At 48.2% G+C, this 27656-nt stretch overlaps 1 protein-coding gene across 3 annotated transcripts in view; it reads right to left on the reverse strand.

Annotated features, from left to right (window-relative positions):
• The window catches only part of PDE2A (phosphodiesterase 2A), a 392093-nt gene that overhangs the window by 87859 nt on the left and 276578 nt on the right, over positions 1-27656 (reverse strand). For all 3 annotated transcript variants that reach the window (XM_079973519.1, XM_079973520.1, XM_079973521.1), the window contains one exon: positions 6551-6639. In XM_079973519.1, the coding sequence (XP_079829645.1) occupies positions 6551-6639 (89 nt within the window). The remainder of the gene's footprint in view (positions 1-6550; positions 6640-27656) is intronic.

The following is a 27656-nucleotide window of genomic DNA, read 5'->3' on the forward strand; positions in this document are numbered from 1 at the left end:
GAAGCTGGTGAACTCTTGTTCCTTGGAGGTTTCTAAGCAGAGGTTGGATGGCCACCTGTCACTGATGCTTTAGCTGAGATTCCTGCCTTGCAAGGGGTTGGACTAGATGACCCTCGGGGTCCCTTCCAACTCTGTGATTCTATGAGAGCTTCTACCAGTCAGTGTAGACAATACTGAGCTAAGTGGACCACAGAGGGGTCTGACTCACAGAGGGCAGTACCCTAGGGCAGAGCAGGGGCCATGGCTGCATGAGATAGCATCCACCTTGAATAATAATAATAATAATAATAATAATAATAATAATAATAATAATGTAAAGGTAAAGGTACCCCTGCCCGTACGGGCCAGTCTTGACAGACTCTGGGGTTGTGCGCCCATCTCACTTAAGAGGCCAGGGGCCAGCGCTGTCCGGAGACACTTCCGGGTCACGTGGCCAGCGTGACATCGCTGCTCTGGCGAGCCAGAGCCGCACACGGAAACGCCGTTTACCTTCCCGCTGGTAAGCGGTCCCTATTTATCTACTTGCACCCGGAGGTGCTTTCGAACTGCTAGGTTGGCAGGCGCTGGGACCGAGCAGCGGGAGCGCACCCCGCCGCAGGGATTCGAACCGCCGACCTTTCGATCGGCAAGTCCTAGGCACTGAGGCTTTAACCCACAGCGCCACCTGCGTCCTAATAATAATAATAATAATTTATTATTTGTACCCCGCCCATCTGGCTGGGTTTTCCCAGCCACTCTGGGCAGCTTCCAACAAAGATGAAAGATACACTAAAATGTCACATATTAAAAACCTCCCTGAAAAGGGCTGCCTTCAGATGTCTTCTGAATGTCAGGTAGATGTTTATCGCTTTAACATCTGATGGGAGGGCGTTCCACAGGGTGGGCACCACTACCGAGAAGGCCCTGTGCCTGGTTCCCTGTAACTTGGCCTCTCGCAGTGAGGGAACCGCCAGAAGGCCCTCGGAGCTGGACCTCAGTGTCCGGGCAGAACGATGGGGGTGGAGACACTCCTTCAGGTATACTGGTATACTTCAGATATACTTCAGATATACTGCAGGCAGATAGTCTCAGGTCCAGCCTCCAATGGCATCTGCAGGTAGGGTGGAAAGGCCCCCAATGCCTGCACAGATGCTGCTGGTCAGAGCAGGCAGTTCTGAACTAAGTGGTCTAAAGGTTTGATTTAGTACAATGCAGCTTCCTGATTAATGTCTTTTGCAAAAGAAGCCATCCCTGAAACGAGGGGAGCAGTTTCATCCAGGTGCCAAGAAAGGGTGAAGAAGTGAGCTCCTCTCCGCCCCCCCCCCCTGCAGCCTCATCTGCCATCTCCAGAAAAAAAGTGCTGAAAGGCCCTATGAACAAACAGACCTTAAAATGAATAGCAGGCCATAAACCTCCGGCAGCTCCCGTGTGTGCAAGGCTATAAAAGCCCAAGAAGTGTCCTGATAAGCAAACATTTGCCACCGGAATAGTGGCTGCGCAACTGAAGGACTGTTAAAATCACTCCTGCAGCTGCACCCCAGTGTAATGTCCCCGTCAAGGGATGGCCGTTCACCATTCCTTTAAGAGCAATTCATTAGCCAGCTAAGTTCTTTGCTCCTGTTTGGGCTGGCGGCCCTGGAATCTCATCCTGAGAGGGAGAGATGGTGCCGCTTGCGCCAAGGTGCCAGGGCAACTGGCAGCTTTTATAAGGCCAATGAGACTCAGGTGGGCTCCTTCCACCATCTGACCCCTCTGAAGCTGGTGGTTGCAGTACCACCTGCTGGACACATGCAGCAGTGGCGCTGCAGCATAGCCAACATTCATATTCCCTGATCTTGCCAGGCAGTGTGTGGTTATAGGAATCAGTTTGCTCTGCTTATCAATCAGTTTTTCCCCAAGCGGGGAATTTCTGCTTGCCCAGCCAAGGAGGCTCTGGGACCCTCATGACTAAGGGCAGCTAGGAGCAATCTGACTTAGCTGGACTACTGTAATGAATGTATGGGGGTTGCTCGTGCGTAAGTTGCCACCATGCCTGGCTAGTTAGCCTGGTTAAACCTTTCCTGACTGGACAGCCCTTCACTTCGTGGCTGTTCAGTCGCTAGCAGAATCCGTCAGTGGGCGTTTCTTAAACTTCTTCCAGCACAAAAGCTCTTTGACGCCAAGCCTACGCCTACTTTCCCTGCATGGAAGTCTTCTGCGCAGGGTGGGTGTGGGCAGAGGAGGACTGGTGCTCTCCCCGCTGGTCTCCAGCGAAGAGTCCTGGAGACCCCTCTCCGATCCCTTTATCCCTGGTGTTACACTGATTTCCTTCCCCAGCCGATGAGTTCCCTCTCTCCCTGCTCGGCCCTTCTCCGGCATCGCTTGGGAGCTCTGCCTCCACTGCTGGCTCCGATGTCAGTTCCCTGACAACTGCAGATTTTAACCTGCATTGCAGGGGGTTGGGCTGGATGACCCGTGAGACCTCTTCCAGTTCTGTGATTCTAACATAAGACACCCTCAAGTCTTAGGAAACCAAGCCTTATGAGGGAACCTTGCTGACCCCTGCTCTATGTTGAGCACTGCTTGTCTGTTTATACGGTTGATTTGCAACTTGCGTGGGGCTTACATCCTCGAACCACACCTTACCTTTCTTAATCTGCTGCACTGGAAACGTCTTCCACCCTATGCAAGGCAGAGAGCTTTTAAGTTCTCCTCCTTGCTTAAGAGGCTCTGGAAGGCTCTCACAACACCTCACAGGACCAGCCGAGATCTCAAGGGATTTGCTGGATGATTTTAAGCAGAGGTTGGGTGGCCACCTGTCATGGATGCTTCAGCTGAGATTCCTGCATTGTAGGGGGGTTGGACTGGATGTTCCTCAGGGGTCCCTTTGCAACTCTACAATTCTATAATCTCACGAGAGCCTCCCAGAGCCCAGAGTGCCAGTCCGAGAGCTGCAAAGGGGCTGGACGTGGGCAGGCTGACTCCTGGCCGAAGGAGGCCGTCTTATCCTCCGAGGCAGCAGAGCAATATCCACGGAAAACGATTTGTCTGCCTGCCGCTGACTTGTTTGCAGTAGATAACAGCCAGGGGCTGTAAACAGCTTGGGGAGGGCATTAATCTGCCGCTGGCAACTGGCACCTCTCCCAGACTGGCTGTCGGGTTGCAGCCGAGTAGCCGCAAGCGCACCAAAAAGGGCTGGCACTAAGGAGGAAGAAGCAGAACAGCTGCCTCTGGTCATTTAGGAGCTGTAGTTAGGATGCTGGAGCTGGTGGGAATTATAGCGCAAAGCACCTGGAGGGCGCCAGGCTGGGAAAGCGTTCTCTAAACCTCCTCGGGGAGATTTCAGCTCTTAGATTTCTCCTTTCTGTCCTAGTCCCGCAGTCAGTGCAATAGAGCAGGGCAGCTGAGCGGGCATTAGCTGTATATGTAGTTTAATGAGGGGAATAGAATAAAAGATTTTGAGTCATGGGGGTGTGGAGAGTATGGTCTTCTGGTTGCTATTTTGCTAATGGTGTTCATTATTGTTTCATCGGTCGTAAATGCTGTCTTGATTTGTTAATCATATAATAAGACTTTTGCTTTAATTGCAATATTTAGCTCATTTTTTGGTTGTTGCTTTCTTTGCAGTGCTAATTATTCTATATGATTTGTGACGTACTTGTGATGCCCTATTATGTTCTACCTGTTATTTCTCATAGAATCACAAAGTTGGAAGAAAACCTGGGGATCATCTAGTCCAATCCCTTGCAATGCAGGAATATGTCAGAATCACACTCTAACCAACTAAGCTATTATAAGGCACTTTGGGAAACATTTGAAAGGAAAACAGCATAGAAATATAATCCATCCATCCATCCATCCATCCATCCATCCATCCATCCATTCCTCTTGCTTTCTGATCTCAGTGGTGGTGTAATAGTTAAAAGTGTCAGTCTAGGGCCTGGGAGACCAGGGTTCAAATCTCCACTCAGCCACTTGAATCTCACCTTAGGTCACAGTGGCTGCCTCTCAGCTTAGCCTACCTCGCAGGGTTGTTGTGAGGAGGAACACAAAAACTGTGCATGCCCCCTTGAGCTCATTGGAGGAAACATAAAGGTAAAGGGGCCCCTGACCATTAGGTCCAGTCGCGGACAACTCTGGGGTTGTGGCGCTCATCTCGCTTTATTGGCCGAGGGAGCCGGCGTACAGCTTCCAGGTCATGTGGCCTAAATGACTAAACCGCTTCGGGCGAACCAGAGCAGTGCACGGAAACGCCGTTTCCCTTCCCGCTGGAGTGGTACCTCTTTATCTACTTGCACTTTGACGTGCTTTCGAACTGCTAGGTTGGCAGGAGCAGGGTCTGAGCAATGGGAGCTCACCCTGTCACAGGGATTCGAACCACCGACCTTCTGATAGGCAAGCCCTAGGCTCTGTGGTTTATACCACAGCGCCACCTGCATCTCTTGGAGGAAAGGTAAGGTAAAGGTAAAGGTAAAGGTAAAGGTAAAGGTACCCCTGCCCGTACGGGCCAGTCTTGACAGACTCTGGGGTTGTGCGCCCATCTCACTTAAGAGGCCAGGGGCCAGCGCTGTCCGGAGACACTTCCGGGTCATGTGGCCAGCGTGACATCGCTGCTCTGGCGAGTCAGAGTCGCACACAGAAACGCCGTTTACCTTCCCGCTGGTAAGCGGTCCCTATTTATCTACTTGCACCCGGAGGTGCTTTCGAACTGCTAGGTTGGCAGGCGCTGGGACCGAGCAGCGGGAGCGCACCCCGCCGCAGGGATTCGAACCGCCGACCTTTCGATCGGCAAGTCCTGAAATCAACAGCTACCTGAGAAGGCTGCCCTTGACCTGCAGTGGCTTTGACCAAGAAGACTGCATATTGTGCTTGGGTTGAACAGACCCTTGGCCTGTTCTTGGCAGGCTTTAGCGAAGGGTTATAAAACTTCGTATCTTGTATCCACACAGCGAGAGTGCCTTTATGTGCATCTATCTATCTATCTCTGTGAGGTCATTGAAGCGGATGCACTTTATAGGTCCATATGGGACCAGGAGAACATGCCGCAGTCGAGTGAATCGTAACTCAGATAACAAGTTATTTTTGCAGAGGGAGAGCAATCGCCTTCCCCATAACTGGTTTGTTGACGGTGGCAAGTTGATTTGCAAGTGATAGACCGGCGGCCGCAGATAAAGCGGGGCGATTTGGAATCATGATGGGCAGTTTTGCATCCTTTCCTCTTTCCAGCAGAAACACAAAGCCTCTTATTTTTAATAAAAATAATAAAAACCCTCAATAACGTTTGGACAAAAACAGATTTAACAGTTACAGCGGAGGAGCAGGTTTGGAACCAACACTTCCTTCATTGCACATGTATTTTTTTTCCTCACCAGGGTCAAGCTAAAAATAAACAGGTTCTTCAAATCCGCTGCAAAACCCAGCTGTGAAGGACACCAATTGGCTAGCACCTGTGACGTCACGCAAACACCTGCACCGTGTTCGGCTATTGTACATTCTCCAGTCAATATGGAGAATTCTCTCTGCTCAGTATGCATAGCCTTCAAGAAAAATGTTCTTTCCCTGTCCTGGAGTTCAGAGGTGTGTAGACTGTGGCACCCACCCCACAATCCCAATCTGTAAAAATAAAGTAAAAATAAACAAATAAAAGGTACAATCAGAAACCACCACCAGGAATTAGCTGTTGTGAATTTGACTGACACAGCTGTGGCTGAGTGAGCTTGTAAAAAGCGAAAGGCTTTGTGAAAGGAAATTTGAGAGTGATCAGACCGGCATTTTCACGTTAAGACCGAGAGGAAAGAAGGCAACAAATGGGCTGAAGTTGTTGGGGATTTTTTTTTTAATTTTTTTTTGTATTAGAGTGCAATCATAGAATCATAGAATTGTAGAGTTGGAAGGGTCCCACAGGTCATCTAATTCAACGCCCTGCAATGCAGAAATCTCAACACGCTGTCCCCCCCTCCACTTTGAAACCATACCAGAGCCAGCTTAAAGGTAAAGGTAAAGGGGCCCCTGACCATTAGGTCCAGTCGCGGACGACTCTGGGGTTGCGGCGCTCATCTCGCTTTATTGGCCGAGGGAGCCGGCGTACAGCTTCCGGGTCATGTGGCCAGCATGACTAAGCCGCTTCTGGCGAACCAGAGCAGCGCACGGAAACGCCGTTTCCCTTCCCGCCGGAGTGGTACCTATTTATCTACTTGCACTTTGAAGTGCTTTCGAACTGCTAGGTTGGCAGGAGCAGGGACCGAGCAACGGGAGCTCACCCCGTCGCGGGGATTCGAACCGCCGACCTTCTGATCAGCAAGTCCTTGGCTTTGTGGTTTAACCCACAGTGCCACCCGCGTCCCAACAGAGCCAACTTAGCTTTGCCAATATGCTAGCGGTTTCATTGCTGCACCACTAGGACTATATTTGTAGTATATTAAAAGATGGGAAAATAATGAGAACATTACACCCGATATGCTCTCTTTCTTGACTAATAAAATCAGTATCACATTTTCCGTTACAGCACAACTCTTGCGGAAGATGGTAATGCTGGTGTTACACTGCGATCTCTATATGAAATCTACCCCCACATAAAGATGATATAGCTTACCCAAGCTTTCCCTCCTGTGGCAACTCATGTGGTGGGTCATTGCACATCAGCCGGGTTTCCCCATCCAGGAGGTAGACATACACTCTTTCCTGAGGGTTAAAGAGTACAGATTGTTATGCCATGTTAAGCCATTGCAGAATAAGTCACAGCGACTATCAGTTAGCTACTGGACTAAGTTCATGGTGCTGGTTACTTGAATAAAGCCCAGTACAGCTTGGCACCAGAACATCAGAAGAGCCCTATCTTCCTATATACATAAAAACATAAGGCTGTCGTCACACAGCATCCAATGGAGGATTTGCAGTGCCTCATCAGAATCCTAGATCCACATTAAGTTGGGGCCTGATCTGGCTGCTTTTCCCAAGATGAAACAGCGCTGCTTCTGGCTCCAATTAACTCTGATTTGGACATCCGCTTGAGCCTATTAAGTGTGTCAGGGAGGCTGGCAAAGGCACCCAGGAGACGCCAGGCCATTAGCGCCAAGAGAAGAGGGGGATTGTGGAGGGCAGGCGACAGGCCACAGTACCCAGGTGCTGTTGGCACAGCTTTCCGGAATAAAAACCCAACTTCCTGCATGCCTCCACCCCACCCCATGCCCCAGATAGCCAGCGTCTTGCAACCTCCCAGAACAGATTAATACTATTTTGCTGCTAATTGTCTCCCAATGTCTTCACCACTGAGGAGCCTCACAATTAAATTCTCTTCAGGGGGGCTTAGCTGAATGGGCTGGTGTGGCTGTTCTTACCTCCCTCTCTTCTTATTCAATTGCATTGTTTTCCACTGCAGATGAAAATCATTTCCCCCAAAACAAATTTGGGAATTGCCGGGGGTTGGACTGGATGACACTTGAGGTAATAAGAATAAGAATATTTATACCCCGCATATCTGGCTGGGTTTCACCAGCCACTCTGGGCGGCTCCCAACGGAACACTAAAAACAGAATAAAACTTCAAACATTAAAAACTTCCCTAAACAGAGGTCCCTTCCAACTGTACAATTCTACAATTCTAATGGTCCCGGGCAAGCATAGGCAAACTTGGCCCTCCAGATGTTCCGGGACTACAACTCCCAAGATCTCTAGCTAACATGACCAGTGGTCAGGGATGATGGGAATTGTAGTCCCAAAGCATCTGAAGGGCTGAGTTTGCCTATGCCTGGTCCAGTGTGTGGTCAGAAGATGCTGGGCGCCCCAGAAGCAATGCCATCTCTGTGACATAAAATCGTAAATTGAACGGAACCCCAAGGGGCCATCTAGCCCAACCCCTGCAATGCAGGGGTCTCAGCTAAAGTACCCATGGCAACCTCTGCTTAAAAACCTCCAAAGAAGGGGAGTCCACAACCTCTTCCACTTTGAAATAGCTCTTACTGTCAGGAAGTTCTTCCCACCACAGTGGAGCCTATTTATCTACTTGCACTGGTGTGCTTTCAAACTGTTAAGTTGGCAGGAGCTGGGACAGAGCAACGGGAACTTACCCCGCCGCAGGGATTCAAACCGCTGACCCTCCAATCAGCAAGCCCAAGAGGCTCAGTGGTTTAGACCACAGTGCCACTCCTTATGTATGCCCAGGGATGATGCACATCGCTGCACCATAGCTGTGGGTAGATGGGGTCCCCAACCCCAGAACTCCAGGCCTGCTGTAGGCAACGAGGCAGAGAGGCATGCTGAAGTCAGTAAGCACAATTCATGCCAGTCGAGTGGGGCGCAGAGCTATTATCTTCAGCTAATATCGGAAATAATGCAGTCGCCACTGAGTGATTTGACGTTCTGGTGCCACAGAAACATGCCCTCTGTTTTGTTCCGCCTCAGCTGTTCCCGATCTCTGAGGCCCTGATTTGTCCAAATCACCCCTTCCAGACAAATGAAGGGCTCAGCAGTCTCCCTCCAGGCAGAGCAGCGCCTGCAAATTGCTCGCTCTCCATCTGTAATAGTAACGTCCGTAATGAAGCTGTGCTTAATTTGGCCACAGAGACGGGCACTTTGTGACAGGGGAGCAGCGAAGCCGAGCGTTGGAGGCTGGGTGGGAAGGAGGCAGCGGACGTGACGCTGCCACGCCGGGGGTAGAGGGAGGTGGAGATTGCTCAGGATCGAACCATCAGGACCTTGGTTCATCTAGCTTAATACTGTCTACGCGGACTGGCAGCAGCTCTCTGGGATTTCAGGCAGGGCTCTCTCCCAGCCCAACTGACATAAGCCCCATGGGACTGTACCTGGGACCTTCAACAGAAATCAGCATCATCTATTTATTTATTTATTTATCCTATCTGTATAACACTTTTCAGGCAAACATGCATTGCTGTTGTTTAGTCATTTAGTCATGTCCAACTCTTCGTGACCCCCTGGACCAGAGCACGCCAGGCACTCCTGTCTTCCACTGCCTCCCGCAGTTTGGTCAAACTCATGCTGGTAGCTTCGAGAACACTGTCCAACCATCTCGTCCTCTGTCGTCCCCTTCTCCTTGTGCCCTCCATCTTTCCCAACATCAGGGTCTTTTCCAGGGAGTCTTCTCTTCTCATGAGGTGGCCAAAGTCTTGGAGCCTCAGCTTCAGGATCTGTCCTTCCAGTGAGCCCTCAGGGCTGATTTCCTTCAGAATGGATGTGTTTGATCTTCTTGCAGTCCATGGGACTCTCAAGAGTCTCCTCCAGCACCAGAATTCAAAAGCATCCATTCTTCGGCGATCAGCCTTCTTTATGTCCAGCTCTCACTTCCATACATCACTACTGGGAAAACCAGAGCTTTAACTATATGGACCTTTGTTGGCAAGGTGATGTCTCTGCTTTTTAAGATGCTCTCTAGGTTTGTCATTGCTGTTTTCCCAAGAAGCAGGCGTCTTTTAATTTCGTGACTGCCTACAAAGCGGTTTATGGCAACAAGTAAAACATTCCAGAATATTTTTTTACAAAATGCAGTTACGGCTACCACCTCATGCCATCCTAGAATTGTAGAATCAGGAGGGACCTCCAAGGGGCATCTAGTCCAACCCCCCTGCAATGACAGATGGCCAGCCAGCCTCTGCTTTAAAACCGAGCAACAGAGAAGAAATGTGTTATTAAAAAGAAGATCTCTCCAAATTTCTCTAGCAAGTGAGCCATGCTGCACTCTGGGAACCAGTTTTGATCTTTTTGTTTTAGATTTCTGGGGGGTGGGATGGGGGCTAAGCCCTAGAAATTAATAAATAGTAGGGTTTTGATTATTTGGGGTGTGAAGGGAGATATACAGGTTGAGGGAATTCCTGGGTTAGCCTATGCAAAATGACCTGGCCAAGATACAGCCATTAAGAAACAAGAGGGGGACTTGATGACAAGATGAAATTACATAATCGAATATAAATATTGGTTGGAAATGGCTGTGTATAGTGAATACTTGTCTACTTTTAACATTTTCACTTTTGATCTTTTTCTCCTACTTCTTTATTTTCTCTTTGTTCTTTTTCTCTTATAATTTATCTTTCATTTCTCCTCTTTATTGTGAATAGTATTTTATAGAGGTATAAATAACTGTAATGCAGTTATGTATAAATAACTGGGACGCAGGTGGCGCTGTGGGTTAAAGCCTCAGCGCCTAGGGCTTGCCGATCGAAAGGTCGGCGGTTCGAATCCCTGCGGCGGGGTGCGCTCCCGCTGCTCGGTCCCAGCGCCTGCCAACCTAGCAGTTCGAAAGCACCCCCGGGTGCAAGTAGATAAATAGGGACCGCTTACCAGCGGGAAGGTAAACGGCGTTTCCGTGTGTGGCTCTGGCTCACCAGATGCAGCTTTGTCACGCTGGCCACGTGACCCGGAAGTGTCTCCGGACAGCGCTGGCCCCTGGCCTCTTAAGTGAGATGGGCGCACAACCCCAGAGTCTGTCAAGACTGGCCCGTATGGGCAGGGGTACCTTTACCTTTACCTTAAATAACTGTAAATATGAAAAGAGGCAAAATGTTTTCTAATTTTTTCCTTGGTTACATGCATTTTCTCTTTATTTTGTATTTTCTTTTTTTTTTTTGTATATTTGTATTTTTTTCTAATTTGTACTCAATAACATTTATATTAAGAAAGAAAGAAAGAAAGAAAGAAAGAAAGAAGAGAGGGCCATTGAGGACCATTGGCAATGCGGGAGAACTGTCCTCCCCACTTGCCCTGAGGTGTGAAAAGAGACTGGAGGTTTGGAAGGTAGCCAGGGTAACTGGGTGTGAGGTGACAGGAAAAGACAGTTCTTAGCAAGGTGTGCTGGAAGAGGAAGGAAGAGGAAAGACTGGGCTCCATCTTGGGCAGGCTGGCTGAAGGCTGGCTGGCTGGGAGAGATGCCTTGGACCCCAGGACTGCACAAGCCCCTTTTGGAAGGACCATGCTGTAAAATCAAGGCTCCTTCCATGCAAACTGAAGGTGTAAATAGGGGACTAAGCCACATTTCTTAAAGCTAAGACAGTCTCCGCTGTGTCTCAGTCCTCCAAAGGACCGCAGACCCTGGGTGAGTGCCTGGAACCCCCTGGACACTTGCCACCGCTCAGCAGATAGAGGGGGAGGCACTAAACTTTTGTAACATTATTCTGGGATCTAATTTAGCGGATCACCCAGGGCTCTGGGCACGCAGAACAGTTGGGTTGTTTTAATCCTGCTTTTTAAAAACGGGGCCGCCTTTTAGATTTTGCAATGCTTTGCTTTGTGATGGTTTTAAATGTATATTACAGATAGGTAGCCGTGTTGGTCGGCCATAGTCAAAACAAAATAAAAAAATTCCTTCCAGTAGCACCTTAAAGACCAACTAAGTTAGTTCTTGGTATGAGCTTTCGTGTGCATGCACACTTCTTCAGATACAGAGTGTATCTGAAGAAGTGTGCATGCACACGAAAGCTCATACCAAGAACTAACTTAGTTGGTCTTAAATGTATATTGTTTATTTATTGCTGTAAGTCATTTTGGGTTGCACCGGGAGTGAGGGAAGCATTGAATATGTTTAATGAAGAATACCCCTTTCTCCCTCTCTCCAAATGGCCCGTGCAAATTTCATCTTTTCCACAAGCACTTGGTCCTGGAAGCCCTTATCCCACCTACAACAAAGCCAGATATACACGTCGCTGCATTTGGTCAGATTCAGCGCCCTGGTGCCTTACATTAGACTGTAAGCTCCTTGGGGCAGGGATATGATTTGCCCCCTCCCCCTTTTCTTTTCCAGCAGAATGCCAAGCATATCAGCCACGATGTGTTCACAACAAGAGCTTCAACACTTCAATGATTCTTCAATGATTCTTCAACATCAAAAAGGATGGACACAGGGGGAAGGAGGTTTAAGGATGGAGGCACCCATGTCAAAGGGGACCATGTCACCCTGAAGTTCCCCCGAAGGCACCAGTTCCGAATCCTGTCCTTGCCACGAACTCACAAGGTGGCTCCAAGCAACCTCACTCTCTCTCGTAGTACAACCACACTGGGAATATTGCGCTGGTCACCGGATATTGTAGTGTTGAGAAAGGTTCAGGGTGCCCATATGATCAAGGAGATGGAGAAAGTCTTTCTATGAAGAAAGTCTGCTGTGCCTGGGACAGGACAGAAGTTTATGACACGAGAAAGTAGACAGAGAAAAGCTTTTATCCCTCTCTCGTGATCACCCAATGAAGCTGAATGTTAGTACGTTTCCGAGCACAATTCAAAGCGTTGGTGCTAACCTTGACAGCCCTAAATGGCATTGATCCAGTATATCAGAAGGAGCACTTCCCCCCCATCATTCTGCCCGGACACTGAGGTCCAGCTCCGAGGGCCTTCTGGCGGTTCCCTCCCTGCGAGAAGCCAAGTTACAGGGAACCAGGCAGAGGGCCTCCTTGGTGGTGGCACCCTCCTTGTGGAATGCCCTCCCATCAGATGTCAAAGAGAAAAACAACTGCCAGACTTTTAGAAGACATCTGAAGGCAGCCCTGTTTAGGGAAGCTTTTAATGTTTAATAGGTTATTGTATTTTAATATTCTGTTGGAAGCAGCCCAGAGTGGCTGGGGAAACCCAGTCGGATGGGCAGGGTATAAATAATAAATTTGTTGTTGTTGTTGTTGTTGTTGTTATATTCAGGACACATAAAAGGAACAACTTCTTTGTGCATAGACTATGGAACTCCCCGCCACAGGAGGCAGTGATGGCCACCAACCTGGGAGCCTTTAAAAGAGGATTGGACAAATTGATGGAGGAGGAGAGAGCTTTCTGTGGCTTCTAGCCACATTTGCTTTGCTCTGCATCAGCTTGATCCAGCAGACTCTTCTGACATTCCCATCCCCCCCCCATATATATCACATGGGGATTATTAAGAGTGACCTACCTTACAGGGCTGTTGTTAGGATTGCAAGAAAATACTCTAAACCTCCCTGAAGTGCTTTATCAATTGCTGCTGTCATCGTCTAACAACCTCCAGGGCAGCGTGCTTAAATGACGGCGATGGCACTACATCTTTCTGAGGAACACGGCTGCATCTCTTGCCTATATTTATCTGAGCCATTGATTTATTTGGGAGCTGACAAGGACTTCCGCTCAATTTCACGCTCAATGAAGCTCATTACAGAAGAGGCGCTTTGCCTCCTGCCGAAGGAGGAGACGATAACGGAGTGGCGCAATGCCAGAGTCCCAGTTGGCACCGACGGGGACAACCTGGGGAAGATGTTAAGCAGGTGGGAGACGGGCAATTTGGGGTGATGCACACAGGCGGATGCTGAACCAGGTCGCTGCCTTTGCAATTGAAGCGGGAGACCCCACTGCTTAGGGCTAGTCCTTCGCAGTCAGTGGGCAAACCTGTGTCATCTTCCAGTATCAAAAGGGCTGCGAAGTGGAAGATGGTCAAGTTCTGCCGCTCCAGGGCGGAAGATCTGAACCGATGGATTCAAATGATAAGAAAGGCGATTCTAGCTAAACTATAGGATAAACTTTCTGGCGGTAAGAGCTCGCTGACAGTGCAACATCTCGCTCTATAGGCCGAGGGAGCTGGCGTTTGTCCGCAGACAGTTTTTCCGGCTCATGTGGCCAGCATGACTAAGCCGCTTCTGCCAAACCAGAGCAGTGCACGGAAACAATGTTTACCTTCCCGCCGGAGCGGTACCTATTTATCTTAGAAGGTGGCGGACTCTCCTTCATTGAAGGTTTCTTCATTGAAGGTTTCTAAACTTGGGATGCGGGTGACGCTGTGGTCTAAACCACAGAGCCTACGGCTTGCCGATTGGAAGGTCAGCAGTTCGAATCCCCACAACTTGTTTGGTCCCAGCTCCTGCCCACCTAGCAGTTTGAATGCACACCAAAGTGCAAGTAGATAAATAGGTACCGCTCCGGCGGGAAGGTAAACGGCGTTTCCATGCGCTGCTCTGGTTCACCAGAAGCGGCTTGGTCATGCTGGCCACATGACCCAGAAGCTGTCTGCGGACAAACACTGGCTCCCTCGGACTATAGAGTGAGATGGGCGCGCAACCCCAGAGTCGTCCGCGACTGGACCTAACGATCAGGGGTACCTTTACCTTTACCTTTTAAAACTGAGGTTGGGTGGCCACCTGTCAGAGATTATTGAGCCATGATTTCTGCATTACAGGGTGGGCTGGGCTGTGTGGACTAGATGACCACTGAGTTCCCTTCCAATTCTTCTATGATGAGCTAGGAGTGGGTTGCAGCAGGACCAGAGGGCAATTTTGGAATTGTCTGAGTCTGTTCATATGGGAAGAAGCGGTCCTTGAGGTCTTGCCATCCTGAGCCGTTTAAGGCTTTATAGCTCAAAACCAGCACTTTGAATTGGGGCTGGAGACTAATTGGCAGCCAGTTGGGCCAGGATCGGTGCAATATGCTCTCTGTAGATGAGTGTGGCCTTTGCTAAGGACCTCTGAACTTCCCTGGAGTGGAGAGAGGATGTTCGTGGCACCACCAGTGCCTTTTGACTTATTGTGGCAAGAGGCCACAAGAATACTCCTGTGCAGTGCATTTTGTGAGCCAATAATTGAGTGGTTTCAGATTTAATTGTTTTTTTTAACCTTGTTCTCCAAAAAATTAGCTTAAAAGATCTGAGAAGGGAAGAGATACTCTGCCTCCCTTTCCAGTATTCGTTGTCTGTGTTTTCCCCTTATTTACTCTTGTGCTCGCAGTATTTATAGACTGCCTCTTGACAGATGTTCTCAAGGCAGTTTGCAAAATGGCATTAAATTGGAGGGGGAAACTATTCCAAATTAAACATATTTGATAAAACCGTTTCAAAAGAAGCATCGCTGGCAGCAGAATACACTCCCAAGGCCTCAGTGGAACAGAAACATCTTTGTGCACCTCTGGGAGAAAAGGAGCGAAGGCCATTCTTCCCCAACCTGGTGCCCTCCAGCTGTTTTGGACTACAACTCCCATCAGCCCTGGCCAACACAGCCCTTTTGGACTACATCCCCCATCCGACCCAGGAAACACAGCTGTGTGATGTTTTGCCATTGGGTGGCAGGATTAAGAAGCTCAGCGATAGAGGATCTCCCTTGCAAGCAGAAGGCCCTGGGTTCAAGTCCTGCTGGCATCTCCTGGAAAGGCTGGGAGGAGAGACTCCTTGCCTGAAACCCTGGAGAGCTGCTGCCAGTCCGTGTAGACAATACTGAGCTGTATGGACCAGGAAAAACTTTCTGACAGCAAGAGTTGTTTGACTGTGGGACGGTCTCCCTCAGGTAAGCTGGGATCTGTGTGGCTTGTTGGTGTGAAGGTATACAGAGGAGGGTGGCCATGGTGGAAACTGAGGCTTATGAGAGAGAGTTGAAGGAGTCGGGTATGTTTCATCTGGAGAGGAAAAGACTGAGAGGTGATAGCCATCTCCAAATATCTCAAGGGCTGTCACACGGAAGGTGGAGCAAGCTTGTTTTTTTGCTTCTCAAGAATAGAGGACTTGACACAAGGTGTCAGGAGTGCGTGCAGGAGCCAGGCCCTGTGAGCAGTAGGGCTTTGCAGAACTGGGGCCTTCCTAAGTTTGTTCTGAAGAAGCAAGGCGCGGCCGCACAGGTGAGGCCGCTTGGTAACCTGGTGGCAAGAGCCGGGAAGGGATATAAGCTCAGCATTTCCCTTTGGCTCTTTGCCACAGCAACACGTTTCCTGCCTTGCTGTGTTTGGCTTCTTACTTCCTGATCCTTGGACCTCGGCTTCCTGACCCCCTGCTTCTTGACCCTTGGACCCCTGGCTTCTGGACTATTGTTCCTGCTCCCACCCCACCATCTTGCCCCCGGTCCCGATGTCCTCAGCTGGGACTTTGATTGCCTGTAGACCGGACTATGACACAAGGGCTTCAAGTTACAAGAAAGGAGGTCCCAACTAAACAGGAAGAACTTTCTGACAGTAAAAGCTGTTCAGCAGTGGAATGAACTCCCTGGGGAGGTTGTGGGCTCTTCTTCCTTGGAGGTTTTTAAGCAGAGGTTTGTGGAGGTAACGCTCCGCTTTGCGAAGGCAAACCTTGCACCAGACATGCAACAGTATGGCAAGGAGTGTTGCACCTGCTTTCCCTGACATTTTGCCTTCTTGGCTAGAAAACAGGGTTTTCCCCCTGACCTTTTGAGCCAGCATGGTGTAGTGGTTAAGAGCGGTAGTCTCGTAATCTGGTGAACCAGGTTCGCTTCCCCGCTCCTCCACCTGCAGCTGCTGGGTGACCTTGGGCCAGTCACACTTCTCTGAAGTCTCTCAGCCCCACTCACCTCACAGAGTGTTTGTTGTGGGGCGAGGAAGGGAGAGGAGAATGTGAGCCGCTTTGAGACTCCTTCAGGTAGTGATAAAGCGGGATATCAAATCCAAACTCCTCTTCTTGTTCCTCCTCTCTCACAATTTGTTTGCTAGACATAACGCTTGGCTGGAACATGACCGGGAACGCAGACGTAATCAAGTATCGGGGGGAATATCTGAAGGAAACACCTGCTGACACGTGTATTTGCTAATGCTGGAAATGTGCTTAGATGGAAATACGTTAAGTTCAGGCTGGTTTCACTACTGTTTCCAATTGCTGACTTCTGCTAATAAAAGGAGCCTCGGCAGAGCTAGCCGGCAGCTTGCTTGGAGCATACTTGCCAGCATGCTTCTGCACAGCTCACCTGCATCCAACCTCCTGTGGTCTCCATTATTCTTACAGAGGTTGGGTGGCCATCTGCCATGGATGGTTTAGCTGAGGTTCCTGCAATGAAGGGTTGGATGATGCTTGGGGTCTGTTTCAACTGTGCACTGGACTCTCCACTATTGCTGACCAGGGTAGAGGGTCTCCAACATTTATTTATTCCATTTACATCTCACCTTCCCTCTGAGGAGCACAAGGGAGCAGGCATAGTTCCTCCTCCTCCTCCTCCTCCTCTCCATTTTATCCTCATGTGAGTGGCCCAAGGTCACCCAGTGAGATCACCATGGCCAAGTGGGGGATTTGAACCCTGGTCCCAAAGTTCCTGGTCCAACACTCAAACCACTGCACTGCACTTCCTCTCTTTACATCTGTACAGACCTCCCCCTTGTGGGCCACTCCCTTCAACCCATCCCTCATTCATAGTCCCACATATGCTGTGGGGCGGGGGGAAAGGAGAGGGAAATTCCTCCTTTGGAGGTGAAATAAAAAAATTAAGGTCTTATATTTATATAAAATAAATGTTCCAAGCAAACACGTACATCAATATATAAACCACATGTCTGAAGCAGCACAGGAAAACAGCCCTGAAACCATTTTTGACTCCCAAACTGACCAAATGATTTCTCTGCAAGGTCAAGGAAAATGGAAAAGCCTCCCCATTGTCTTTTCCTTCACAAATCCTGTCTTAAGGGTATGTCTGTGTATGAATAGGGTGAGCCTGTGACCTGGCTCGGGAACGAAGTATTTATCATTACAATTCGGGCCAGGCTCCCCAGCCTATCCAATCAAGTAAGCATTAACAGGTAACCTGCCAGACAGGAGGTAAACAACGCACTCAGATTTCTGTTGTTGACCGCCCTTTCTGTGATGTAGGTATGATGTTTCTGGGGGTGGTCTTGGACTCCAGGGCGGGCAATTTAAAATGTCTTATAAGGGTGGGCACACCTGTTTCTGGGTCTTCCTCCTCCTCCTCCTGCGTGTGAAGGGGGAAACCTGTTGCAACAGTTCCATAAAGATCAGGCTTACGAGCTGCTTTGCTTCTCAGTATTCTCTGGTTGGCCTCTGTTACTTTCTCCGACCGATGGAGAACCTGCAGAGGACTCTCTAAGGGCTCTTGTGTCCCACATAAGGGAATAAGGGCAGATTTCCGTTTATTACAGAGGTCACTCAATGACCCTCGGAGTCCGTTCCAACTCTGCAATTCTATAGTTCTATGATTGGAAACCATTCCCAGTTCCTTCCCTTCTCCACCTGTGCTTTCTTCTACCTTCTCCCCTCCCAGACGCCTTTCGGAGTCCGTCTGATGACGGGTTCTGCAATCTGTGCGATGCACACCGGAGGGGAACATGGTGGGCGGACACTTCAGTTGACCAGCTTCAAAGAACCGGTCATTGTTTCACCGCCTCGATGAAATGAGAGGGCTTGGAAGAGGCTTCGGGAAGCTGTTAATCTCTCCTTCTGCACGGAGGCAGGGTTAATTAAAGCTAAGCTCTGCCTGTCCAGTTGAGGAATGGAAGCCCCATTTATAATCTGCTGTTCTGCCGTGTGACATGTGAGGAAGGAAAATGCAACAGCAGCCCAGACCAGTCATTTCCCACCCAAATGATTCCACAGGCGGAAAATGTCGTTATACAAATCTGTAGATTACACCATTCTATGGCGCGACTGCCTTTGGCATATAGTGTCCTGTCCTGACCTCCTCTTCTCAGAAAGGACTCCATCATAGCCAGGGCCGGATTTAGGTTTGATGACCTGCAGGGACTGGGGCCCTTTCTATGTCCAGCTGTCCTTTGTCAACAACAAATGGTTGCTGCTTTTTGTGTTGAATATATGCCATATGGTAATTTATGCACCTAATAGGTATCTCAAGCCATTTGACACTGTATGTAGGTTTTTTTTTATCTTATATTTTGGAAATGTACATCCTGTTTTTCTTTCCTTTAATTTTTTGGGGGCCCCCAAGAGAGTGGGGCCCTAAGCTATAGCTTGTTTAGCTTTTACGTAAATCCGGCATGGATCATAGCACTAGGCAACCAAAATTATCAAGCGGAAGCACCCCCCGAAAAGGAAAAGCCACAGGATTTTAGTTTAGAGAAACTGCAACATCCCACAGATGAACACATGACTCTTTGCCTTCACATCCTCACACAACATGTTCCACTTAGGCGGCAATCAAGTGATGAGTGTCCGGTCCGCTGCGGCTCATTGTCACTTAAAATGCCACAACTGGGTGCTGTGGTTGTCACATGAGGAGCTGCGGCAGCCATCATGTGATAAGCGCAAGCCAGCCCTTTGTTGCTGTTCCACATGCGGTCACCCTCTTGGCAGTACCAGGCAGGTTTTCCTGTTGGCATCAAGTCTGTATGGAGTGACAGGTGTTGCTTATTGAGCCATTGTGTGGAGCAACAGTTGTTACATAGGCAGGCCAGCTAACCTGCCTGCTCCCCCCCCCCCTTTTGGACAGGTGATCAGTACCTGTGCTGAGAGCTTTGCGCATTGGTTTCTGGCAAACAGATGCTCCGTGTAATGCCTGCTGAGCACAGATGCTAACCCAAAGGATGGGAAAGGAGACCACTGATTCATGCCATTGCTGTGTACCTGGTGGCTAAGGGATGTGGGTGGCGCTGTGGTCTAAACCACTGAGCCTCTTGGGCTTGCCGATTGGAAGGTCGGCGGTTCAAATCCCCACAACAGAGTGATCTCCCGCAGCTCTGTCTCAGCTTCTGCCAACCTAGCAGTTTGAAAGCATGCCAGGGCAAGTAGATAAATAGGTACCATTGCGGCGGGAAGGTAAACAGCATTTCCGTGCGCTCTGGTTTCTGTCTCGGTGTCCCATTGTGCCAGAAGCAGTTTAGTCCTGCTGGCCATATGACCCAGAAAACTGTCTGTGGACAAACACCGGCCCCCTCGGTCTGAAAGCGAGATGAGCGCCGCAACCCCAGAGTCGCCTTTGACTGGACTTAACCGTCCAGGTCCTTATACCTGGTGGCTCCAGCCTCGGGCTGGATAGGCGCAAAGGAGGCAGAACTACAGGACTAGCAACAACCCAATGCCTCTCTCATCAAACTGCAGGCCAAGGCCTCTTCATTATTCGGGTTGTGAACTTAAATTAACCGATAAGTGCAATTAACTGATTAAGCTCAGATGCAGGAAGGGTTCGATGTGCTAGGAATGATTGCCTCTTGATCAAAGATGTTGGGCATATTTTTGCATTGTTTCCAAACAGAGCTAGACCACCCATGAAGCAAGCAGAAGGCATTGTCTCAGGCTGGGGGCCCTTGGGAGGGCTGGGAAGAAGGCTCACAGCCAGGGGATAGGTGGTGGGGTGACGATGAGTGGTCGGAGGGAGAAGAGGGGGCAGACTGGGAGAAGAAGGTGTCAGAGCAACAGGCCTAGGTGAGCAGGAAGAGGCTGGAGCAGAGAGCAGTTCAGACTCAGCAGCAGGAGCAAAGGGACCAGGAGACAGAGATGAGGCCAGTTGCTTAAGGGTGACCCCGCCTGCTGCAAAGAGGGAACAAACTTGTTTTCTCCTGCTCTGGAAGGTAGGACTTGAACCAACAGCTACAAGTTACAAGAAAGGGGATTCCCACTAAATATTGGGAAGAACTTTATGGCAGTAAGACAGGGGTCAGCAAACTTTTTCAGCAGGGGGCCGTCCATTGTCCCTCAGACCTTGTTGGGGGCCGGACTATTTTTTTTGGGGGGGGGGGAATGAGCGAATTCCTATGCCCCACAAATAGCCCAGAGATGCGTTTTAAATAAAAGCACACATTCTACTCGTGGAAAAACACCAGGCAGACCCCACAAATAACCCAGAGATGCATTTTAAATACAGTGGTGCCTCACAAGACGAAAAGAATCCGTTCCGCGAGTCTCTTCATCTTGCGGTTTTTTCGTCTTGCGAAGCAAGCCCATTAGCAGCTTAGCGGATTAGCGCTATTAGCGGCTTAGGGGCTTAGCGGATCAGCTGATAAGCGGCTTAGCGGATCAGCTGATAAGCGGCTTAGCGGATCAGCTGTTAAGCGGCTTAGCGGATCAGCTGATAAGCGGCTTAGCGGCTTAGCGGATCAGCTGATAAGCGGCTTAGCGGCTTAGAAAAAGGGGGGGGAACCCGCAGGAACTCGCAAGACATTTTCGTCTTGCGAAGCAAGCCATAGGAAATTCGTTTTGCGAAGCACCTCCAAAACGGAAAACCCTTTCGTCTAGCGGGTTTTCCGTCTTGCGAGGCGTTCGTCTTGCGGGGCACCACTGTAAAAGGAAACATTCTACTCATGTAAAAACACACTGATTCCCAGACCATCTGCGGGCCGGATTTAGAAAACGATTGGGCCAGATCTGGCCCCCAGGCCTTCGTTTGCCTACCCATACAGTAAGAGCTGTTTGACAGTGGAACAGTCTCCCTCAGAAGGTTGTCAACTCTCCTTCCTTGGAGGCTTTTAAGCAGAGGTTGGATATCCACCTGTCGTGGATGCTTTATCTGAGATTCCTGCATAGCAGGGGGTTGGACTAGATGACCCTTGGGGTCCCTCCCACTCTATGATCCTCCCCCCTTGGATTCCCAGGACACACAGAGGGGTGAAGAGGGCAGAGCAAAGAGAGACTTGACGAAGGAGACTTCATGAGGATTCAGTGGTTTTAGTAAAACACCAAAATAGGTCGTTCAAGCCCACCAATGGCCTGCCCTGACTGCCAGCAGGTCTTCAGGGTCTCTTAGGTAGAGAACCAGGACAGCGCACTTTCCTTTCAACTGTTATCCGACGACCCCTTCTTAATTGGAAATGCTGTCAGGGATCACACCTAAGATCTACTGTGTGTAAAAAATGTACACTATCTGCTCAACTTCTTTTTCCCTTTTCCCATTCCTGCTTCAGTGTACAGTGGTACCTTGGGTTACAGATACTTCAGATTACAGACGCTTCAGGTTACAGACTCCACTAGCCCAGAAATAGTACCTCGGGTTAAGAACTTTGCTTCAGGATGAGAACAGAAATCGTGCTCTGGTGGCGCGGCAGCAGCGGGAGGCCCCTTTAGCTAAAGTGGTACCTCACGTTAAGAACAGTTTCAGGTTAAGAACGGACCTCAGGAACGAATTAAGTTCTTAACCAGAGGTACCACTGTACAAGTTTAACACCCAGTGGTCTATATGGGACTGGCTCTCTCTCAAGGACCTCCACAACCACCAGCTAGAGACAGGAACGCAAGGTGGTCTCTCTATGGAGGGCTTTCCACCGCGGCACCGTTTCCCACAGAGGAAGTGCCTTTGTTTTTGCAAAAGACAGAGCTCTCATCTTGAAGACAAACTTTTTCACAGCTTCCTCCAAAAGGGTGCTACAGTGTGTACAAGTTTTGCAAACGGCGTTAATTAAATGTATTTAATTGGGCAAGGGCAGGCTGAAAGATCTGCAATAATTAGCTGGCACGGACCCAATAACACATTCGTTATCATTAATTATTTTGGCACCCAGTTGCCAGGAAGTGAGTCAGAGCATGAAAGCAACGTCTGCCGACTGGAGGGGGAAGGGGGGGCGATTTGAGGGAGGTTGCCCGATAATTGGTGGGTTGAAAAATTTCCTACTTTACATTTGTCTGGCGCTTGCGAGTGTTCTGGGGACTTTGCACTGGCCTTGTCTAGCTGCAGAGCTTACAACAACCCTGTAAGGTAGGTCAATATAAGAATCCAAAGGATCTAGGGAGAGCGTGCAGGATCAGGGCCCCCTGCAGCCTTGAAAGTGCCTCTGTGGCTCTCTAACACAAGAACAGCCCCTGCAATTATCTTTTCCAGCAACAAGGCAAGGGGATTTCACTCCCACCCCAATGCAGCAAACGACGTGGATTTCTGTTTTACAAAGAATAGTCATTCTGATCTTGGCTTTTTGAAAAGAATTTAATTAACATGCGCACTCACACAAAGCTCCCTTGCTAACAGGCGCTCAGCAATAATTGCACTGCGTGAAAACAGCTAAGGGGAGAATGAAAACGTCCTGATTTATTTCTCTCCCTCTCTATGCATGTGTGAGAATCGGGGACAGAGAGAACATTTATTATTATTATTATTATTATTAATATTACAACTTATTACCTACCCATCACTCCAAAGTCTCAGGACAGGTTACAACAATGGAAACATATTCAGCATGATATTACACAATATTCTGAAAGCAGTCTATACTACACCCCCCTCAACTCCTGCTGATTTTTTTTTTTTAAAAAAATAAATATTTCTGAACAAACTTTAGCCCCTTGGCTTCCGTTTGGACACTATCTCCTTGCCCGCTGGGGAAAAGCAAGGACCACTTTCAAAATCATTTATTCTCTGAGAAGCAAGCTCTGTCTTCTCTCAGACACTTTTTCTGCACTCGAAGCATTAATGCGGTTTCCTCACTTTGTTATTTTGGGTTTTTTTTATGGCAATACATGTGTGTGTGCTCCTTCTGGAGCTCTTTCTCCCCCCCCCCCCCCCGATCCCCAAATATTTTGGTTTTCCCACTTATTTGCAATGGTTACATACTCAACGACCCCACCCGCCACAGAAGCACCAAATGTCTCTGTTGAAACAGCATAAATTAACAAGAATAAGGTGGGTGCTAAAAATACACACTTTGAGTGTGTGAAGGTGTATCTTCAGCATTTGCTGAAACCTATACCATGAAGGGGCCAGAGGCATCTCTTTGGGGTGGCCGTTCTACAGCTCAGGGGCCACCATGGAATAGGTCAGGGGTAGGAAACCTAAGGCCAGGGAGCCGGAAGTGGCCCAATTGCCTTCTAAATCCGGCCCATGGATGTTCTCGGAATCAGCATGTTTTTATGTGAGTAGAATGTGTCCTTTTATTTAAAATGCATCTCTGGGTTATTTGTTGGGCACAGGAATTTGTTCATTTTTTCCCCTTCAAAATATAGTCTGGCCCACCACATGGTCTGAGGGACGGTGGACCAACTCACAGCTGGAAAAGGTTGCTGACCCCTGGAGTGGGCTCTCTTCTGGGCTGCCACTGCCTGAGTTTATCAGGGTGGTGGAGCAATTAAGAGAGCACCCTACACAAATCTCAGCACCCAACGGGGTCTGTGGGGAAAGAAACAGCCTTTCATGTTTCGGGGGGCCTGAGTCATTTACATTTACATTGGCTCCCAGTACATTTCCGAGCACAATTCAAAGTGTTGGTGCTGACCTGGAAAGTGTGGGAATGTTCTGGGGTGCAGGAGATGATATATTGACTAATTATATACTTATCCAACTTGTGCTAACAAGTTCCCAAAATATCAGCAGAGTTTATGACATTCCCCTTTTAAGTTCGCAACGGTAACGTCTGCACAGGTTCGCTAGAGCCTCTATAATAATTACCGTATTTTTCGCTCTATAAGACGCACCAGACCACAAGACACACCTAGTTTTGGGAGGAGGAAAACAAGAAGAAGAAAAATCTGAATCTCAGAAGCCAGAACAGCAAGAGGGCTTGCTGTGCAGCGAAAGCAGTGATCCCTCTTGCTGTTCTGGCTTCTGGGATAGCTGCGCAGCCTGCATTCGCTCCATAAGACGCACACACATTTCCCCTTACTTTTCAGGAGGGAAAAAGTGAGTCTTATAGAGCAAAAAATACGGTACTCTGGTAATTTCCCCTTTTGTTCCCTCTTAAAATACAAGACACGACACAGTCTTTATAAAAGTATAAAAGAGTTTACTCACGTTCTGTTCACAATATGATCCCAGAAGGCAGACAGCTTAAAAAGGTTACATACACTCAGAATCTATCTTATAGGAAGATAGTACTGTCCTCTCTTGGCTGAGAGCCAAGAGGGCATGTTGCTCCTTCAGAAGATGAAGGTGAGAGAGAGAGAGATGGCTGCCTGCCCTGTTATTTTATCATTTACCTGCACAGGTGAGGCCACACCCACCTCTGGTCACATGCAGAGGAAGTCCGTCCCCAGGAAGTTTACCTACTTGCTAGACAGACATCCCTCCCCATGTTCTAACATATACACGCTAGGAATGTTGTCATTGACTGCTCCTGTGTTTACATCCCACAGAAAGCCCTAAACAGCCTCGGCCCAGTAGACCTGAAGGAGCGTCTCCACCCCCATCGTCCTGCCTGGACACTGAGGTCCAGCACCAAGTGCCATCTTGGTAGTGGCACCCGCCCTGTGGAATGCCCTCCCTCCCATCAGATGTCAAAGAAATAAACAACTACCTGACTTTTAGAAGACACCTGAAGACTTTTAGAAGACATCTGTGACATTTTAATGTATTTTTAGTCTTTGTTGGAAGCTGCCCAGAGTGGCTGGGGAGATCCAGCCAGATGGGCGGGGTACAAAATTATTATTATTATTATTGTTGTTGTTGTTGTTGTTGTTATTATCTTTAAGCACTTGACTTGATCACCAACTGATAAGGCAAGCTCTTGCTAGATTATAACTGCTTTGTCTCAGAAAAAATTTACGCATCACTTGGGAAGACAGGCAAACTAATACCAGTGTACTGGAAGAAGCAAAGATCACCAGTGTTGAAGCAATGATCCTTCAACATCAACTTTGTTGGACTGGTCATGTTGTGCAGATGCCTGATGATCGTCTTCCAAAGCAACTACTCTATTCTGAACTTAAAAATGGAAAGAGTAATGCTGGTGGTCAACAAAAGAGCTTTAAAGACTATCTCAAGGCAAATTTAAAAAAAAGAAAATGTAATATGATTACATTTTTTAAAAAAATTTAATATGAACACTGGCAATTGGGAAACACTGGCCTGTGAGCGCTCCAGTTGGAGAACAGCCTTTACCAAAGGTGTCATGGGCTTTGAAGACACTCGAACTCAGGACGCAAGGGAGAAACGTACTAAGAGGAAGGCACGCTTGGCAAATCCACGCCGTGATCAACTCCCGCCCGGGAACCAATGTCCCCACTGTGGAAGGACGTGTGGATCCAGAACTGGCCTCCACAGTCACTTACGGACTCATTGTTAAAACCGTGTTTATGGAAGACAATCTTACTCGGCTACGAGGTATCGCCAAAGAAGAAGAAGCAGCTTGCCTCACTCCTATGAGAAGACCCAGAGGCACAATTCCATATTTGCATTAAGGCCTAAGGGCGGTTTCACATCTGTCTGTCTGTTTATCTATTTATCTATCCATCCATCCATCTCTCTATAAATTTATTTATTTGGTTTTTCAAATTAAAGTTTTACAATCAGATATCCAACATATATCATAGAAACAAGATTCAACAGAACCTCCTGGAATTCTCTCCTTTGTGGCTCCTATTTTTAATCTTTTCCTCCTGCATCTTTTATAATAATCCAAACCTTTTACTTCGCCATTATATCTAAAATTCACCCTTAAACTACAAGTGTTATTCCAATCCTAACTGTTTACAGTGGTACCTCGGGTTACATATGCTTCAGGTTACATATGCTTCAAGTTACAGACTCCGCTAACCCAGAAATATTGCTTCAGGTTAAGAACTTTGCTTCAGGATGAGAACAGAAATCGTGCTCCAGTGGCGCGGCGGCAGCAGGAGGCCCCATTAGCTAAAGTGGTGCTTCAGGTTAAGAACAGTTTCAGGTTAAGAACGGACCTCCGGAACGAATTAAGTACGTAACCAGAGGTACCACTGTACAATGATTTCTAAGATGAATTATAAAGCGGTTTCATGTCTTAAGGAGACACGCAGGAACTGCATCCTTGCGCCATTGGTGTAACACGCATAGTATAGCCCGCACTGAATCTACTAGGAGATGCCAGAGTTCAAACCTGGCACCTAGAAAAGAACATAGGGACAAAAGGTGAGCCTGCCGGATCAGGCCAATGGCCCATCTAGTTAGCATCCTCTACAGCATGACTCCTGCACAACCAGGGAAGCAATGCAGAGTTATAAAAGGTTCAGACAAGGGCCACCGAAATGATCCAGGGGATGGAGCAACTATCCCACAAAAAAAGGCTGCAATGTTTAGGACTTTTGAGCTTAGAGAAAAGGCAAGCAGGAGATCAGTTTTAAAAAATCATGCACTGCATGGTGAAAGCGGATAGAGATTCTCTCTCACTCTGCTGGCTGAGATGACTGGCAGAATCCAGGACCAAGGAGAAGAGTCGGTGGAAGAAGATTGGAAAAAAATTAAAGCTTATCTTCAAAAATATTGTAAATTTAAGGATTGTTAGAAAGATGTTGGAAAAAGAAAAGTATGTTGTTTTGGCAGAAATGACATAAAGGATTAAGTAAAAATGAATTGATGAAAGAGAGAACGTAAAATTATAGTATATTAAGACAAATTATTAAGATAAAAACAAGGTTGGAACGATTTGCTGAAATAACAATTTGAATTAGAATACAAAAATGGGAGGTGTGAGGAGGTCAAGGAAATAAGTAAAGGAAAGAAAGCTATGTAAAGGTTCGATTTGTTCTTTTTTTTAATTGATTGTATTTTTTTATTTTTTAATTTTTCTTTTTTCTCTTTTTTCTTTTTGTAACCTTTAAAACTTGAATAAATATTATTTTTTTTAAAAAAAGAGAGATTCTCTCTCACTCTGTCTCTCTCTCTCTCTTACTGCCAGAGCTTGTGGACCTCAAATGAAGCTGGATGTTGAAGATTTAGGACGGATAAAAGGAAGTCTTCCTTCATGCAGTGCACAGTTCAACTGTGGAACTCCTTTCCGAAGGAGGCAATGAACTATTGACGGCTACTAGTCCCAATGGTTCTCCTCTTCCCCCACAGTTGGAGGCAGCAAAGCTCCTGAATAAGTTGCTGGAAACCTCAAAGGGCTCTTGTGTTCGAATCCTGCCTGCTGATTTCCAACACGTATCTGGCCGGCCACTGTGAGAGCAGGATACTGGACTCAATGGACTCCCATGGGCCTGATCCGGCAGGCTCCTCTTATCTTTCTAAGGGAGCAGCGCCGGTACAGCCGCAGCGCGGTTGCCCGTGCCGCCTTCTGGAGGAGCTCATAGCTGAGATTAAGCACTAATAGACTCTCTGAGGGGGAGGGGGGCCTGCGCAAGGTGTTATTATTATCCTGCGGCATTAATGCTGTAATGCCAGGAGATTAGGAACACAATAGTTTGGAGACGCAGCAGGG

Source organism: Podarcis cretensis (genome assembly GCF_951804945.1).
Source record: "Podarcis cretensis genome assembly, chromosome: 4".
NCBI classification, from domain to species: domain Eukaryota; kingdom Metazoa; phylum Chordata; class Lepidosauria; order Squamata; family Lacertidae; genus Podarcis; species Podarcis cretensis.